This window comes from Apteryx mantelli, chromosome 4 (genome assembly GCF_036417845.1).
Source record: "Apteryx mantelli isolate bAptMan1 chromosome 4, bAptMan1.hap1, whole genome shotgun sequence".
In the NCBI taxonomy this organism is placed as follows: domain Eukaryota; kingdom Metazoa; phylum Chordata; class Aves; order Apterygiformes; family Apterygidae; genus Apteryx; species Apteryx mantelli.
This window is the reverse complement of record NC_089981.1, coordinates 19,077,837-19,094,494: the sequence shown is the minus strand read 5'-3', so window position 1 is coordinate 19,094,494 and position 16,658 is coordinate 19,077,837. Positions and strand designations below refer to the sequence as shown.

General features: G+C 49.7%; 1 protein-coding gene across 2 annotated transcripts in view; it reads left to right on the top strand.

Annotated features, from left to right (window-relative positions):
- The window catches only part of NUP160 (nucleoporin 160), a 30,441-nt gene extending 14,943 nt beyond the window's left edge, over nucleotides 1–15,498 (top strand). Inside the window, exons 19-35 of one of the 2 annotated variants that reach the window (XM_067295856.1) lie at nucleotides 1,811–1,970; nucleotides 2,651–2,720; nucleotides 5,775–5,873; nucleotides 6,666–6,785; nucleotides 7,693–7,788; nucleotides 7,909–8,003; nucleotides 8,825–8,921; nucleotides 9,006–9,111; nucleotides 9,259–9,419; nucleotides 10,222–10,282; nucleotides 11,084–11,194; nucleotides 11,833–11,956; nucleotides 12,830–12,931; nucleotides 13,016–13,157; nucleotides 13,452–13,577; nucleotides 14,061–14,165; nucleotides 14,956–15,498. In XM_067295856.1, coding sequence (XP_067151957.1) covers nucleotides 1,811–1,970; nucleotides 2,651–2,720; nucleotides 5,775–5,873; nucleotides 6,666–6,785; nucleotides 7,693–7,788; nucleotides 7,909–8,003; nucleotides 8,825–8,921; nucleotides 9,006–9,111; nucleotides 9,259–9,419; nucleotides 10,222–10,282; nucleotides 11,084–11,194; nucleotides 11,833–11,956; nucleotides 12,830–12,931; nucleotides 13,016–13,157; nucleotides 13,452–13,577; nucleotides 14,061–14,165; nucleotides 14,956–15,042 — 1,862 coding nt within the window. In that variant the 3' untranslated portion in view covers nucleotides 15,043–15,498. Of the gene's footprint in view, nucleotides 1–1,810; nucleotides 1,971–2,650; nucleotides 2,721–5,774; nucleotides 5,874–6,665; nucleotides 6,786–7,692; nucleotides 7,789–7,908; nucleotides 8,004–8,824; nucleotides 8,922–9,005; nucleotides 9,112–9,258; nucleotides 9,420–10,221; nucleotides 10,283–11,083; nucleotides 11,195–11,832; nucleotides 11,957–12,829; nucleotides 12,932–13,015; nucleotides 13,158–13,451; nucleotides 13,578–14,060; nucleotides 14,166–14,955 lie in introns of those variants that run through there. The other variant, XM_067295857.1, reaches the window with a different exon arrangement.
- The last annotated feature ends 1,160 nt before the right edge of the window (nucleotides 15,499–16,658 follow it).

Genomic DNA, 16,658 nt, shown 5'->3' with positions numbered 1-16,658 from the left:
GGCCTTTCTTTCCAGAGGAAGTTGATTGCTCCACCTATGGCTGAGGGTGATGGTTTAGCCCCTTTAGTACGGCAATTTCTGTGCTGTGCCTGCTGGATTTTGCAATCCTAGCAATGTTCATTTAGTGAAGTGGTTGTGTGTAATTTTCCAGCTGCATAGAAAACCTGTTCCGAACATCCGTAAAGAACTTTGCCTTTTGGTGAAGTGTGTATCCCCCAGCAGTGTGCTGGAGTTGCAGGGGTTTTTACTCATCAGGATGCTGTCGTCTCCTGCATCTTTGCCACCCAAGGAAAATGCTTAATGCAGTGAGCTGAGGGATGGTGTGTTTGAACAACCCCCCTTTGCATGGAGCTGTTTGTCATGCTGTCCACCAAAAAAAAAAAAAAGAAAAAAATCTGCCATGTTGGACCTTTTATCCCAGAGACATGGGTCTTGTTCTCAGCCTGAGTCACCTGACACAGGATGGGAAGGCCTCGCTCAGCTGAGTGGTATTAATTCTGGGCCCAGTAGCATCAGCCGAGTTCACCTGTTGCTCATGTACGTTCCAGTGACTGTAGCAGGTCGTACCGGGTCTGTCCTGCTTGCTAGCCTTTATCCAACAGTGAGCAGAAGCAGCAGCTCAGGGAAGGGAGAATATGTAAGAATACTTTCCAAGAACATGTTTTGTTCTTCTAACAAGTCACCATTTAGACAGTTTAAGATGTAAGCTATCAGCTGTGAGCAACACACAAGTGGGAAATGGCAGCTGATAATTCATTCATATTTTAGAAGTCTTGCTGCAAACCCTAGACAGAGATACAGGCTTTCATCCCTGTCTTGGGGGAAAAAGATCCTAATGGGGGACGATATGAAGCAACTTAAGTAGGGGAGTGCATTCCTTGAAATGGTTACAGGAGGAGGTGATGAGCAGGGTATGAGGAAAATGCGCAGGGGTGACCCTGCTGGAAGTAGTTTGTATGAAACTTCAGAGCTGAGACATTTTAGAAGGAGCTGAACAAAATACGTGGGAAGCTCGGTTACAAACAGAGGCAGCGGTGCCACGTGTGAAGGGCTGTGAGTTTGGGAGGAATTGCCTCCCCTTACTGGCAGGCCTGGGCGATTTGTGCTCTTTGTGACTGGGCTGAGATCTTCAGAGTCTGAACTCTCCATGAAAGCCTCAGTTCAAGAGGCAGTTGCCTCAAAGCAAATGCCAGTGCATTAAAGGGAAATTGAAAATATCCTTTGTGTGTGCCAGTGTCGTGGGTTATTTCTTGGCCCGTTCACGAGGAAAGTCCTGCCTGGCTGCCGTGCTTCGGGAAAAAATATGTAAAACGTGGGGAAGGATGTAAAGGAGGTGGCAGCTTGGGGAGAGGCGTTGAAAACAACTACTGAGAGATTGGCCAAATGGGACTGCTTGGGGGACTGGAATGAGAAGGGAGGCATTTGAAGAGAGCCAGATAGCAAAGTCAGCACTCCCTCAGCTCTGCCCTGCAAAACATTCGGTAGCGTTGGAAAGCTACAGACGGATTGCTAATAGCACAATCGGAGAGAAAGCTCAGCTCTTTTTTTTTTTTTTCATATTATAATTGAGTTGCAGTTAATAAACATTGCAGTGTGTGGCTCTTTGATCTCCTGCTACTGCCTCCGACTTAACCAGCAGATGTCAAGAGGAATGCCAAACCAACAAATTGGAGTATCGAATGTGCTTTTTGTTTTGTTGCGACTTAATCGGTGATGTTTGGGCTGATGAGCCCAGCAGAGCAGCTTGATGTAGAAAGTGGAAAATCTGCCGTGGGCCCTGTTCTCAGTGCTTCTTTAACTTATGTTTTAGTATCCAGCCCTCAAACGATTGTGGAGCTGTTCTTCCAGGAAGTGGCCAGAAAGCACATCATATCTCGACTCTTCTCGCAACCGAACACCTCTCTGGCTGAAACAAGTTTGAATTGGCCCCATCTTATTACCGCAATAGTGGCTGACTTTCTGCCGCTCCTGTATCCTTGGCTGTAAACCCACGGCAAGGTGTTCTGTCTTGTTGCGCTGTAATCAGTGGAAGTTTTTGCGCAGCATGGCGGTGCTGCAGCCCCTGTGTGGGGCTGCCGCATGAGTTCTGCGAGATTGTGTGAAGGCTGCGCATCGCATCCACGTCGTGAGGCTGAATGTGTTGGCAGGTTTGTGAGAGGAGGGTTGGGACTAGTAGAAGGCTTGTGGTGGTGGAGCAGTAAGTTGGCAATCTCCACCAGAGAGCCTCGTGCAGTTTCAAAAGCGACGTTTTCCAAACCCAAATCTCCAAAACAAGTCTCCTGAACAAGTGGCCGTTGTTTGTGTTTGTGGGATTTGTGGGTATTGAAGGTTTCACAGAATCCGTCCTGTTTAGGTGCACAAGAATGGATTTGAATTTCTGACTTTAAGCCCCTGAGTTCTAGAAACTTGTCCTGGCAAGGAGTGATGCTGGGAGATTTGGAGGGGTAACAGGATTTGGGTAGTTGTGGATTAGATATACTAATGGTTTTGCTCTAATATGGATAAAACTTATTACAGAATAATGAGTTGTGTAAAGAGCAGCTTAATCTTCTCTCCTTTCCCCCCACAAAGTGAGAGGCACACAGAGTTTCAGACTATTGCTTCAAGCTCTCCAGACTGGATTCCACTCTGTTCCTTAACCTCTGCTCAGGTGGCCCAGCAATCCTGGCTTCCTCTTTCCAGAGTGTTTGATGGGGAGCTGTCAGTACACCCAGCTGCAGGTGAGTGCTTCGTTCTGTCTCTCTCTAACAATGCTTGGGCAATGAAGCTCTAGAAAATGCCAAATGCCTTACTTTGCACAGCTGGGAAAGCGCTCCTGGGGCCAGGAGCGGCTTGGCATGCAAACATGCCCCAGAGTCAGCAAGGGTCCACGAAGGCATGGTGTTGCTGAAGAATAGTCTTTTAGCATTGTGCACACGCAGTTTTCCTAGGAGTAACTTTACCGTTTCCCTTGCACACAGACACTGTTGCATCAGCTGCCGCTTTTGTCTACCCAAGACCGCATCTTTGCAGTCGTCGGAGTTCGTTCTGCTTTCCCGTGGTTGCTGTTCTCTGAGCTCACACGTGAGCTAATCTTCCCAAGCCCTCTGCTCTTATTTCTCCTTCTGGAGATGATGGGCTGGAAGTGTGCCCAGCAGATGAAATTGTTCATAAGGAACAGCTCTTTTGGAGAGCTATCGGAAATCTTTGTCTTATGTCATAGCCGGTGCAATATCAGCACAGTAAACAAATGTGAGGTAGCAAATATCTTCCATCTTCCTTGTGCAGCCATCTCTTTCCCTTCAGTGTCCACCTCAACCTCTACTAACGGAAAGGCTTTTTGTTAAGTGTCTCATACCTGGAAAATGCAGCAATGAGTTTGTTCCAGGTTAATTTAAGATGATCTGCTCTATGGTGTTTTCAACAGTGTCCAGACAGAAATGCTCAGGATTATTATATACCCTTTTTATGGAGAAGTTCAGTCTCCCAGGACTTGTCTGATAGTATGAAACTGTGGGCAAGTAACTTGTTTGTGAGCCTGTTGAAGTATCCTAGCAAACCTGTAACCTAATCGCCTGTTAGCTGCTGGTGTACCCCGTAACCCTTTCTGTGGTACAATTGCAAGCATATTGGCCTCAAGATCGGGCATTCAGGAGACTATCTTCAGTCTAGCAGCAGAAATACAATTTCAGGAGGGCTCGTTTATATCTCAAATGTCCTTACGAGTAAAATGTGGCGTAAGAAATGTCCATCGATCTTTCCATCACTGGCTATGCTTTTTGATGTCTTGGTAGCGATATGAGTGAACTGCTTATTTTCAGGTGTCTGCACAGGCTGTTATATTTCAGGACATTATTTCTTGCGCTGTCTCTTCCCATGCTCTTTAGAGGCTTGGTAATTGTAGCTGCTTGTGCTCTAATTCTGAACTGTGTGATTTCTTGTCTGCAGTGCCATGTGACACAATTTCATTCCCCTACTGACAGCAGTCCTTGATGTGTTCAAGACTAGACAGGGTGTTATTAATGAGATGTTTTTTTCCTATATGTTTTATCAGGACTTCTGTTCTCACAGCCCCTTACACCTGGGGGCTGAATTACTTTCTTTTTTGTTCATGTTGTTGCTGACAAGAACGTCAAATCTGCAAAGCTTCTGAGCCAGGAAATGCCGAGATGGTTTGGACAATGTCATTCTGCCTCTTGGCATCTGTGCACAGTGCTACAGTCTCTCATGGCACAAGCACACTTTGAATTTCCTTGCAGTGCTTTTGTCTCACTTGCGTCCTGCCTCGAAGAGATGCGAGAGGCTTTTTTCTCTGCAGGAGCGGGCTCTTCCTCCTCCCCTGCTACCTTCTGTTATGCTTCCTGATCCCAGTCGGTCACGTAAACTTGGATTAAGTGCATTGACCTCAGTGAGCTAACACCAGATTTGCCTGTGAATGCGAACACGCTGACCCAAATAGAGGTGGAGACACAGGAAGCATCCTGCGAGTAAGAGGCAGGTGCAGAGAAGGGACAGTGACCAACGCACTGGCCTGGGAAGAGTGCCAAGCCTCCCTTGCTGCTTATTCTGTACAACAAGCTGTTGAGCAAGTCTGGGGTGGGTTTTATCTCTTGTCGCTGGCTAATTTGAGCAGTGAATCCAGGCTCAGAGGACACATTGCCACGTGGGTTTTGGCGGAGCTGTGACTGGGGTAGGCAAGGCGTATGTGCTGGCGGCATTGCGTTTACACGTTTTACTGATGGGCCCTGGCTCTTGCACGTCCCTTCCCTCTGAGTCGCCATGTCTTGCTAGTGGGGCTGGCCCATCGCTCTTCAATAAGAAGAGCAAACACCGCTCTCCCAGGGAAACCTGTGGTGCTGTTGGGTTTGCTCCCTTGTAGCCCTTCAGAAGAAGGTACTGCGGCAGCTAACATAGCTGTGTCGGTAGCTAGTATAGCATTGTGGAATCTGTTCTTTAAACAAAACTGCTGTCACTCACTGATACTCATTCCTTCACTGATTTCGCTTGCACATTCTTTTATGCTTGTGCACACCAAGACAAGCATCCCAGGGGTCTGGCCAGAATCTCTTCTGAGCCATGGAAGAGAAAGGATGCCAGCTATTGCGTCTTCATCATGTCTTCCACCTTCTTTTTAATCGGTGATGATGTTTTGTAGCCTTTGTATTCTTTGCCAAAGGCAGCACAGGGCCAGGTCGAGTTGTATCACCCTGGTTTTGGCCAGCGTCTGTGCTGTGGCCTTATCCACGGTGTGTCCTTAGTGTCATCAGCACTCCACCTGATGCCTGTCAGTCGGTGCTGGAATCCATGCTCTACCCTGGATGCCACGGCTGGTCTCAGTCTCCTGCCCTGCCGCACACTCTTAATGCCTGCTCTGCCTACTCTCCTGGTGCCTTCACGCATGCACACTCTCCTTCGTGCTCTGTGCGCACCAATGTAATAGTTCCTTTATGGTTCCCTACAGCAGGTGCGTAGCAGCTTTAGAGAGCATTGTGTCTGATTTGCGGGGATATCGGGTGCTGTTTCTGGCGTCTTTTGTACAGACGCTGGAGCTGATCAAGACAGGTTGTTTACTAGGAGCGTGTGGGAGTTCTCCCCCCATCTGTGTACCAAAGAGACTTTGAGGTCGGGGAAACTAGCCCTCAACCTGGATTTCTGTGAACACTGCAGCTAAAGGTGCCACCAAAATCGTGCTTTGGGGTTAGAGACCTAAACCTCCATTCTTTCCTCTGGTACTGGGTGCCTGCGGCTCACAGGCGTGTGCTGACCTGCATAACAACTCTTGTTCCTTCCCGCAGGAGTACATTCGCTTGCTGCAGCCGTGGTGCCACGTGAACATGGGCTCCTGCTGCTTCATGATGGGCAGATGCTACCTTGTCATGGGTGAGGGGCACAAGGTAAGATACTGTTCTCCTTCCAGCATTGCCTCCCCTCCAGGATCTGGGGCTGCAACGCTCCCCCTTGGGAGGGTTTTGCATGAATCAGTGTCCCCGCAGCAGCTCATGCTGACAGCGTTCATGGTGCGGGGAAAGACGATTTTCACCGTGCACACGCACAGTGCTTGCGCTTGCCTAAGGACACATAGGTAAGAGTGCTGGGGACGGTCCCCTGCCTACAATATGTTCGCAGCCTGTCATCCACCTTGTTGGGCTTCTGGACTGCTGAATAGAGCAGCTGAGAGCTAAAGCTTGAACGAGGTACAGGTGGGGAGGATACGGCCTGGGCACCAGGGCCTGTGCTAGCTGCATAACCTAGGGTGAATGAGAGAGTACATGTCTTTGTGTTGACGATGCTGGGGTGATGAGCGTGCAGAACAGGGCTCACAGCAGAACGGGCATGAGGATGGACCCAATCCTGAACAAATCGTTTAGGAGCTACCAGAACCTGGAGAGTGCAGGAGGGACTGCAGAAATGACAGCAAGCCTTGTCTCTTCAGCTTCTTTTTTCTCCTCAGTTCTTCGCAACTTCTTTGTGAGTCAGAAACATCGATCCGTTGAACTCTACCTCCTTTGGGCAAAGAACAGGCCTGGAGGGGAACAGTGGGATTTGCTCCTAGGGAAGTTGTTAGCTTGGGGCCAGCAGATCCCACGTGTTGGGGCTAGACTGGACAGCGCTGTCCTCTCACCAATATGTCGGACTGAGTCAGGCCCCCAGGGGCACATGTGAGCTGCTTTCTGGTGTTATTCTAGGCTTTGGACTGTTTCTGTCAAGCTGCATCAGAGGTGGGAAGAGAAGAGTTCTTGGACAGGCTGATCCAAGCTGAGGAAGGTGAGATGGTCTCCACTCCACGTCTGCAGTACTACAACAAGGTACGGCTGAGCCAATCCAAAATACGCGGTCCCGACCAAGCAGGTCAGCACCGAGTCATCCCACAAAGATACTGTTTGGAGAGAGACTTCCTACTCAATCCTCACCTTTCAGGGGAAATGACTTGAGATTTAAACATATTTTGTTGGGAAACTTCATAGTAGTCTATGTAGTTTCTTTGGGGGATGGCGAAGACGTGACTAGAATGTACTAGCTAACTAGTAGTAACTAGTACGAGTACCTAATACTATGTGCTTTCCTCCTATTAGTTTCCTAATAGCAGAGGACTTTGATCCAGCAGAAAAAGGCAGGATGAGATGTCGCTGCTGGAAGTAGAAGCTAGGCATGTCCAGACCAGATGTAAGATGAAGGTGGTTAAGCTTTGAGGAAAATTACACTTAATGGCTTTAAACTGAGATAGAATCTTTCTTCTCACATGATAGCGTGGTTCAGACAGGCTGCAAGCTAGGGCCTGGACCTACTGTAAAGGATTCCCTGGATTTAAAATACATAAAATACAAGAGTTGTCAGGTGCCCTTGGAGATGGCACTTATCTCTCTGATACAGTTGTGTGCATGCTTGGGGACAGAATTGTTTACATGTCTGTTACAGGGTTTTACTGTAGCCGTTAATGTTAAAGCAGTCAGAAAACTCGCACTCCTGCAGAGGTGAAATCCTTCAGAAAACTCATAGCCTGGGCCTGTTGTGCTGGGACTTGGTTCAGACATCTGTGATTTACCAAAATCTTTCCTCTTTCAATCTAATCACTTAGAAACATTGGCAAAATCTTTTGACTGCTCTTATGGTTAGTGGGGGCTGGAGTAGTTCTTAAAAACAAAATAAACCCTCCCCAGCCTCACCAGTTCTTCACTACTGCTGTAACCAACACTAGAATATTGTCATCCTCAGGTTCTGCGCTTATTGGACATGGTTGGTTTACCAGAACTGGTCATCCAGCTGGCTACCCTGGCTATAATGGAAGCAGCGGATGACTGGAGAAGTCAGGTACACGTAATTTCTTTTGCATCTTGATGCTTTCTTATGGAAGCTGGTAATGTTTGTTTGTTTGTTTGTTTAATTTATTTACCTTGAAATATGCTGGTTCATGCTCTTTTGTGCTTTCAGGCTACTTTGAGAACTTGCATCTTCAAACACCACTTGGATTTAGGACATAACAGTGAAGCATATGTGGCCTTAACACAAAACCCAGATCCAAGCAGGTAGGTGACAGTTTTATGCCTTTTGATTCACCCATGTTGGAGATTTGTGTATGTGTCTTCCTCTTTCAATTTTTGCTTTAAAGTGAAAGGAAGATGATACTTTAGTGCAGGACATGACTGCTGTGTTGAGAGGTTCAGTTTTAGTTTGTACAAAAGTGTGTTTAAAAAAGCATACTTCATTCTTGTAACATCAGTACAACATCATCTTGTAACATCGGCTGAACATCAGTAGCTGTGTTCAACTGGGATCAGCACTATCAAAAAGAGTGGAGGAAAAAAAAAACCTAGAAGCTAATTCAGAGAAAAGCCAAAAGAATGACTAAAGAGTTGAAGGTGGCATTGTATTTTGAAAAGCTTTAGGAGTCCAATCAATTTAGTTATTAAAGAAAAGACTTGGGACTGAATTTTGGGCCGAGTACCTTGTGGGAAATGAATTGGACAGAGGAAGCTTCAGGCTAGTGGAGATAGGTGTGATGAGCAGGAATGGCTGGAAGCTGGAGTCCTGGACATTCATATGAGAAGTAGGAATGTGTTGTAAAATTGAGGCTGAAGAGAATCTTACCAAATAGTGCTGAGGCAGGGAGATTGCTGCCTTGAGTGACTTTTACAGAGAGGAGACTCTGTCTCTGCTGTTCAGGATTTTTGTTTCCAACATGATCGTAGTTTGAAAGGACACTAGTTGCTTCCTTGGGCCAGAAGAGCCTACACAGCTCATCCAAGGCAGCATGTTGGTGGCTTAAAAGCTGGGCGTCCTGGAGAGTGGTTTGTTCACGTTCCTCTTGCTCAGCTCCTCCAGAATGGTTGTCCTTTTCTCTTCCCAGGCAGCTGGACTGCCTGCGCCAGCTAGTGGTGGTTCTCTGTGAGCGCTCCCAGCTCCAGGACCTGGTGGAGTTCCCCTATGTGAACCTCCATAACGAGGTAATCCTCCTGTACTCGGTTGAGGGGGGCAAACTGCTCTCTTAAAGGGGGCGGTTGACCTATTTGAGCCTCTGTGTGCCGCAGGTTGTGGGGATCATCGAATCTCATGCTCGAGCAGTGGACCTGATGACCCACAATTACTACGAACTGCTGTACGCTTTCCATATCTACCGTCACAACTATCGCAAGGGTAAGGCTCGGGATGGGCATGTTTTAGCAGAACGGCCAGCCTGTTTGGGACACCGCTCGCCCTACCCCTGTGGGGTGGCCTGTCCTGGGTCTTGTGCTGCCAGCAGGGAAAGGTGGTGGGGCTGATGTGTTCCCTTTCTCTCCTCAGCTGGAACGGTGATGTTTGAATACGGCATGCGCCTGGGCAGGGAGGTGCGGACGCTCCGAGGGCTCCAGAAACAAGGAAACTGTTTCCTTGCTGCTATTAACTGCTTACGGCTGATCCGCCCAGAATACGCCTGGATAGTGCAGCCAGCTTCTGGAGCTGTGGTAGGAAACACTTGAGCCTCTGACCTGAGCTGTTGGCTATGGGGACACTTGCAGCTGTACGCTTGGGAAAGTGCTTCCAAAAATCCTTTCCAATGCAATGAGCAGAGGTGTTGGGCTTTTCCAATCCAATGTTTTCGTGCTCTCGGTCACCTGCGCAGCGCTTTCTTGCCCTGCTGAGCAGAAACGTCAATCCTATCTATCACCCTGGTGTCATTGCCCCTGTGTGGAGCAGGCTGGAACCAGGACAGCTTTTGGGCGGGGGCTTGCGCATGTGGGAACTCGCTGGTGGTTTGTTCGTATCAGACTTGCAAGGCCATGCTTTCACGCCTCCCTGACTTTTCCTGGCTGAAACTTAGATGAGGCGCGGAAGAGGGAAAGGGGCAGGAGGGGAATTCAGTTCTATGGGGAGCAAACCTGTAAAAAGCATAAAAGAATTTCTGCGCTCTCGCAAGTCCCATAGAAACAAATATACATCTCCTTTTGCTGAAGTCAAAGCAAATCTTTTGGGGGAGTCCAAATAGCCAAATTATGCGTGAAAAGGAGACTTACTGGAACATGGCTTATGTTTCAAATCTGTCTGGGGAGGGGAGTGTAGTCTCTTCAGCTAATGCTGCGCTGCGTTTTTGATAGCAAGAGCTGCACAAATGTAACCTGAACTACCAAGTAGTTGTATGGCTTTTCTGACCCAATTCAAGAATTAAAATAGAGATCTGGGGTTGGGGGAGAAGGGGGTGCACTGAGGTGGTTTGTCTTTCGGAAACCAGCTGGGCGCAAATCCTCTTTCCGTTTTTTTTCCTGAAAGTATGAGCGCCCAGGAGCATCCCCGAAGAGAAGCCACGATGGGGAGTGCACGGCCATTCCAAGTAAGTGCCTGGTCCTGGTGCTTCCCGTCTCTTGTGTTCCCACAGCCTTTCCCATTGCCTCGGAGCTCTGCCGCTCCCTCGTGAGCTGGGAGGTGGCTCACAGCGGCTCTTATCTCTGGCAGATTAATTATTTTGGGGATTGAAAGCCAGTTAAGTCTCCCAGTGTTAGTGTTTGCCAGTTACAGTATACTGCTGCGTAACAGATGTGTTCACAGCTATTCTCTGAGGAGTCTCTGTGCACACTTGTCTGCAATTTGATATCTTGTCAGTGCTTTTACATTTAGTGGAAATACCTTGTAATTTTTGAATATAAAGCCTTTGCGAGGCAATTTCTAGCTCTTTAAAATTTCTGTTTCTCATGCTCTTGAAAACCCTGCTGATGTAGCTAGTCTCTGCTGGTAAAGTCTCTACTCTGCACGTGTATCTATCTAAGCACAGGGTGGTGGGGTCAGGCTAGGCTTGTAATTCTCAACATTAGTCTAGAAAAGCTTAAGGCCAGGTATTTTTACAGCGATGCTTCTGGTGAGCTCTTTTGTCGCGTATGCCTGGCAGTCAGCACAGCGGCTGTTACCAAACATAAGATAACTTGGGAGTCGATATCCCTAATAGAGGTGGGATGGGAGGCTTGTATCAAGGCGGCGCGTACACTTCAAGGTAGCAAGGAAGGACAGCAAAACCTGATCCTTCCCTCAGTGCTTGGCTGTGGTGCGACTCTTTTTAGGATGACAGAGGGATGTAGACATTCTGCACAAAGGAATCCTTTTTAAAATGCTGAAAGCTGTTAATTTATATCTGATACAGCAACACGCCAGATCGAGATCCTGGAGCTGGAGGATCTGGAAAGGGAGTGTGTGTTGGCCCAGATCCGGCTGACTCTGGTGCAGCATGACTTGTCAACAGCTGCTGTGGCAGGTAAGAGAGGGACACAGAGCAACCACCTCTATCTTCCCTCATGGCTTTTGTTAGTTACAGCACTTGCGGTTGTAGTTCAAGCAAGGAAGCAACAGTTATGTTCCACCCCGGAGGAAAAAACGGGAGCTGACACCAACAGTGCAGTTGGCCTCCCTAGCGTGAAATGCTGCCACCGATTTCAGCAGCTTTGGAGAGGCAGATCATGAGAACCAATTTTAAGTCTTCCACTTTTTGGGGGCTTCTGCCAAGCTCTTATAAGGCAGTCTGCAGCATGGGACATGTCCCCTCCCCATCTGCCTGAATGGCAGCAGAATTTGAAGATGGACTCAGTGTTGCTACTTGTGTCCTCCCAGTTGGTGTCTTATCCATAGATGCAGCCGTGTGTTACTGTGCTCTAATGAGGAGCGCTGCTGCTTTGTGCAAGTCCCTCTGGGGAACGCTCCTGGGCTCATGAGATGCTCCCGACACCAAGAAAGCCTCAAGCTGTGCAATGAGAAATACTGCTGTAGTGTATTTTATCTTTGGCTGTTGGTGTGGTGCCACTGTAATTCTGTCACTGAACTGCATGGGGCCAGGCCCCAGTAAGCATGGGGGGCTGTGACTGGGAAAGGTGCTTACCTGGTCCTCGTTCCCTGCAGGCAGCTCTACGCCCGAGGAAACGGTTGCTCTCCTGGTCCGGGCTGGCCTCTTTGACACCGCCATCAGTCTGTGCCAAACATTCAAACTTCCCTTGACGCCCATCTTTGAGGGACTCACTTTCAAGTACGTAGTGAGCTTCTACCCCCTCCCTTGGGTGACGCACGACTGGAGAGTCTTGCGCTGTGTGATGTTTGCAGGGTGCAGCTTGCAGCTCCCTAGGGTCAGAAGCCAGAGCTGCCCTGACCTGTCTGCTCACCGTGGCTGCTAAAGCTGTGTACAGCCTTAGCAGCTGCTGGTTTAGTGGTTTTGGGGTACAACTTGCTCCTGACGCCTGAAAAGGAAAAACACAGAAGCCTTGCTGAGCAGGCAGTGGAGGGGAGATTTCTCCCTTGTCTCAGGAGGGCTGACGCCTAACAGTCACAGGCAACCCCAACCCAGGCATAGCCGTCATCTGGAAACGCTTCTGGTGAGCTGGCTCACGGCATGCTCTTGTTGATATGCAGTGAGCTGCTTACAGAAGATTTGCTCAAGCCGTTCAGCAGCTCTCAAACAGTGGTTGGCAGAGCACTTGCTCTTCTGTCTGATCTCCTCTGTGCTAGCTGTTTGCTCTCACGCCTCATCTCTGACCTCAGGGTTCCTCTTTTCCTTTGCCCTTTCATGCTTATGCAAGATGTGTTGTGCCTGCAGAGCCATTTGGGAGCTCTGCTGTGACCTGTTCCTGTGGCTGGATGCGTTGAGGGCCTCTCTTACCCAGGCTCAGGCCCTAAAGCTTGCAAACATCAGGGTAGTTATTAATTCCTCTTTGGCACTTAGAGCAGCTTAGAAACCACTCTAATAGCCTTTTTTTCCTGCCAAGCCAGTTAATACGTGGCTGTTGCTTGGGAATAGTCCTGTGCGTGGTGGCTTTGTGATACTGGCAGCTGAGGCAAGGCAGGACGAAAGGGCCGTGCTCTGAAGATGGTCACGTTTGCACTGGGCCTGCTCTGTGTGTTCAAGGTGCATCAAACTGCAGCTGGGAGGGGAAGCGGCGCAAGCAGAGGCTTGGGACTGGCTAGCAGCAAACCAGCTTTCCTCACTGGTTACCACCAAGGAGTCCAGGTAGGTCCTCATCCATGGGGGAGAAGAGGAGTGCGTGTCTTCATGCTGCTGGCACGGGTTCTGAGGGGAAGCGTTGTCTTGCAGCGCCACAGATGAAGCCTGGCGACTGCTGTCATCCTACCTGGAACATTACCCATCCCGGAACAGTCTGTACCATCGCTGCGTCATCAACAAGCTCATGGCACACGGAATACCTCTGCCCAACTGGCTCATCAACAGCTACAAGGTGAGAATTTGGAGAGCGTAGCTGCTCAGCATATCTTGCATACTGGCTCGGGCCAAAAATCCCCGGTCATCCTGGCTGCTGTCCTTTGCTTTGGCAAGCACGTCCCCAGCCAGACACTTGCAGGCTTCATGTTACCTTTCCTGTCTCCCTGCTGCCCCCAGCTCTGGAAACCTGTGCCAGATGCCTTGTGCCTGTTACTGGGGCTCAGGACAGTTCCTCTAAGCATCACAGTAGTCCTTGAGAGAGCTCCCTGGCAAAAAAGGCCAGGCTGACACCAACCCCCTTTCCTTGCAGAAAGTGGATGCCGCTGAGCTGCTGCGTCTCTATCTGAATTACGATCTGCTGGAGGAAGCCGTAGATCTGGTCCTGGAGTATGTAGATGCTGTGCTCGGCAAAGGTCACCAGTATTTTGGAATTGAGGTGAGCTTATCTCCAGCATGGGATGTGTTGGACCGTCCCTGGAGCATCTCTGCTTGTCTCCTTGGGCAGCAGTTCTCCTTTCTTCCCTGCTTGCTTCCCCTGAAGCAACAGCTAAGCAGAAGTAGTGAGTTGCCCCATGCTCAGAGCATAGAGCATAAGGGTGTGTGGGTGGCAGAGCAGCTCTTCCCTCAGCAGCTTGCCAGCAGGTGCCTCTGTTTAATTCTAGCATACTTCCTTGGGGCAGTTCACTGCTCCGTGTTGGGGTTCTTCTGTATGAATGACTTGAACAACGGTGCTTACAGGAGAAATTAGTGTGAATAATCCACCCTAGAGAAGAGAGCACCTTTTAGTGGGATTAATAACACGTACGACAAGCAGGTGTCGGAAGCAGCTGTAGTTGCTTTGCTCTTGCTCACCCTGGAAGTAGGGAGGAGTGTTTCTGCCATGAACACCATGCAACATAAGGTTTCCTCTTCTCTCCAGTTCCCTCTGTCTGCTACAGCCCCAATGGTGTGGCTCCCCTATACCGCTATTGACCAGCTGCTCCAGGCCTTAAGAGAGAGCACCACCAACCAACACAACATCGTGGTAGGTAGAGCTTCCGGCCTACATGCAAAGCGCGCTGGCTTGCTGTGGAAAATAAAGGTGCTCACAAACACCCTGTGTGGTGAGTGAGGGTTACCAGGGAGCAAGTGGGAGCAGGAGGCTGTGAAAGGAAGTCACTGCAGTTCAGACCTGGGCAAGGAGGAGCTGGAGGGATGGATGCCCAGAGCGTGTGCCAGGTTGTAGGAGCTGGAGTTCCTAACTCCCTGGCCTTGCTGCGCAGCACAGGGATAACTGCTGGTCCTCTCAAACGTGGCTGGGGCGCTCTGCGGGAGGCTTCTCATCGAGCCAAATTGGGGATGTTGTGCCGAGAGAGCTGATTTCGGGAGAAACCTGCCAAAGGGCAGTGCAGGTGATACCTGTGTTCTGCACCAGATGCAGAGCAGGGCACGTGCCTAGAGGGAGTCTGCAGGACAGGAACTGGAACAGAATACGTGAAACCAGGGGGAGGTGACCCTGGGACGCTCCATGATGCCTGACGCAGGCTTGTGGCTGGGGGGAAGGAGCTGATAGATCTGACAAATTAGGAACCAAAAGTGCTGAACAATCATTGGGGACAGCTGTTCCATCTCACGACACCTGTGTCCTAGAGCCCTCCCAATGCTGGGGAGAGACCCCAAAAGACTGCTGCTTTCAAGGGAGACTCAGGAGCAGTCCCGCTAGCTGCTGGCTCCTCTTGTGTACAAGCAGAAGAAAGATGGGATTGGTGCTGGGACAGGGAGGTGGGAGTGAAGCATGTTGCTTGTCTCTGATGACTGCTTTGCCTCTTGCCTAGCTCTACCAGAAGGTACATGACAAGATGGAAGACTACCAGCAGAAGGTCAGCATGGCCACCCGAGACCGCTTGTACTGGCGCAACTAGCGGTAGCCCAATCCGTGCAGCATTGGCCACCGTCCAGTGCCTGGAGAGACCTGGGTCTGGGGCCAGGACAGCTTGTGCTCAAGGTGACAGGTCTGTGTGACACTGTCTGCCAAGGCCTGCCCCTGTGAGCTGACAAAGTCCCACTCTGTGCTCCCTCAGCTGGTGGTGCTATTTTTAGTCATTTTTCCATAATGGTCCCGTTCAGGGGGACAGTATATTTTCAATGTGTCAAATATGCATCCGCATATCCCTTTGGGGTATCAGCAGTTATTAACGAAGAGCACTGGCGTAAGATGGTGTGTTTGGTCTGCCCTGCCTCTTTTTATTGAATTCCTTTGCTGGGGGAGTCCCATCTTTCTCATTCTGTATGATACATGGAAGGTTTTGTCATTTCTTTTATTTATTGTGGTGTTTTTCAACAACCTTTAATAAAAGAAAATGTTACTACAAGCCTGAGCCAAGACTGCTGAGCAACTGAAAACTGGTCTGCCACGGGGGACATTCTAGGGGCGCAGTGGCAGCTTAAGCAGGGTTTGGATGGTAAAGTGCAGACTATAGGGATTTCCTCTCACTGGAGGAGTTTGACCCTACAGCCAGGCTCCTGCACGTACACAGATTTCTTGCTGGGAACCCTCTATAGAAGACAAGGTAGGAACATCAAGGGCTCATCTCATTAATGGGTGGCCTGCAAGCTCCCTGTCAGTGTTCCAACCAGTGTTCCTACTTTGATTTTTAAGTACTGCAGCACAGCTTTCAGGGTGGTCAAGACTGTGGTGGTCTCATGCGCTCCTTTAATACGGTTAGAGCAGTCCCTGATGCGAGGGATCCCCTGCTGTAAGCGTGCGAGTCTGAATTGTCAACTTTGAAGCCTTTTCTTCTCCCTGCTTCATGAGGCTGCCAGCTTGCAGGCAGGGCACTGATGTACTTCACATGTCTGCTTTAGCTGATGGTCTTGGCAGGCAGGAGAGGGGAAACTCGCAGATCATGGCAGAGAAACACAATGTGAGCTGCAACTCCTGCTGTCTCAGCTGCATCTTCCCCACTAGCTGTTGCAAGTCCAAACTGAGGGCTTCTTTTTGTGCCTCCGTGGCTGTCGTGGCACAAAGTGCTTGTGATGGTCATCCATCCTGGACATGCCTGGTATGCCCTGGGCCTTCCTCTCCTGTGGGAGGAGGATACTTCCCAAATGTTCTCCCTGTGGACCAGAGGCTGGTGGAGCCATGGAAGAGCAGAGCTGACCCTCAGCCTCCAGCTCCCTGCAGCTCAGGGGCTTTGAGCCAGGAGTGGCTTCCAGGGCGTTATGAGACCTCAGCGAGGTTCTGCTCTGAGCTTCTCAGGGTCCAAGCCACAGGCTTCAGCTATACGGCTGATACGCAGGACAGAGCTGTACGACTCGGCCCTATAGCTCAGTCTTGTAGCTGGGGTGGGATGGGGCTGTAGCGCTGAGCTGCAGGATTGAACTATACGGCTGAGGGGCAGGATGCAGCTATAGGTCCTAGGGGCAGGTCCAGGCTATAGTGCTGAGGGGCAGGACTGTACTGTAGGGCCAAGGGGCAGGATGGAGCTATAGGACCTAGAGGCAGGTCCGGGCTATAGGCCCAAGGGCAGGATGCAGC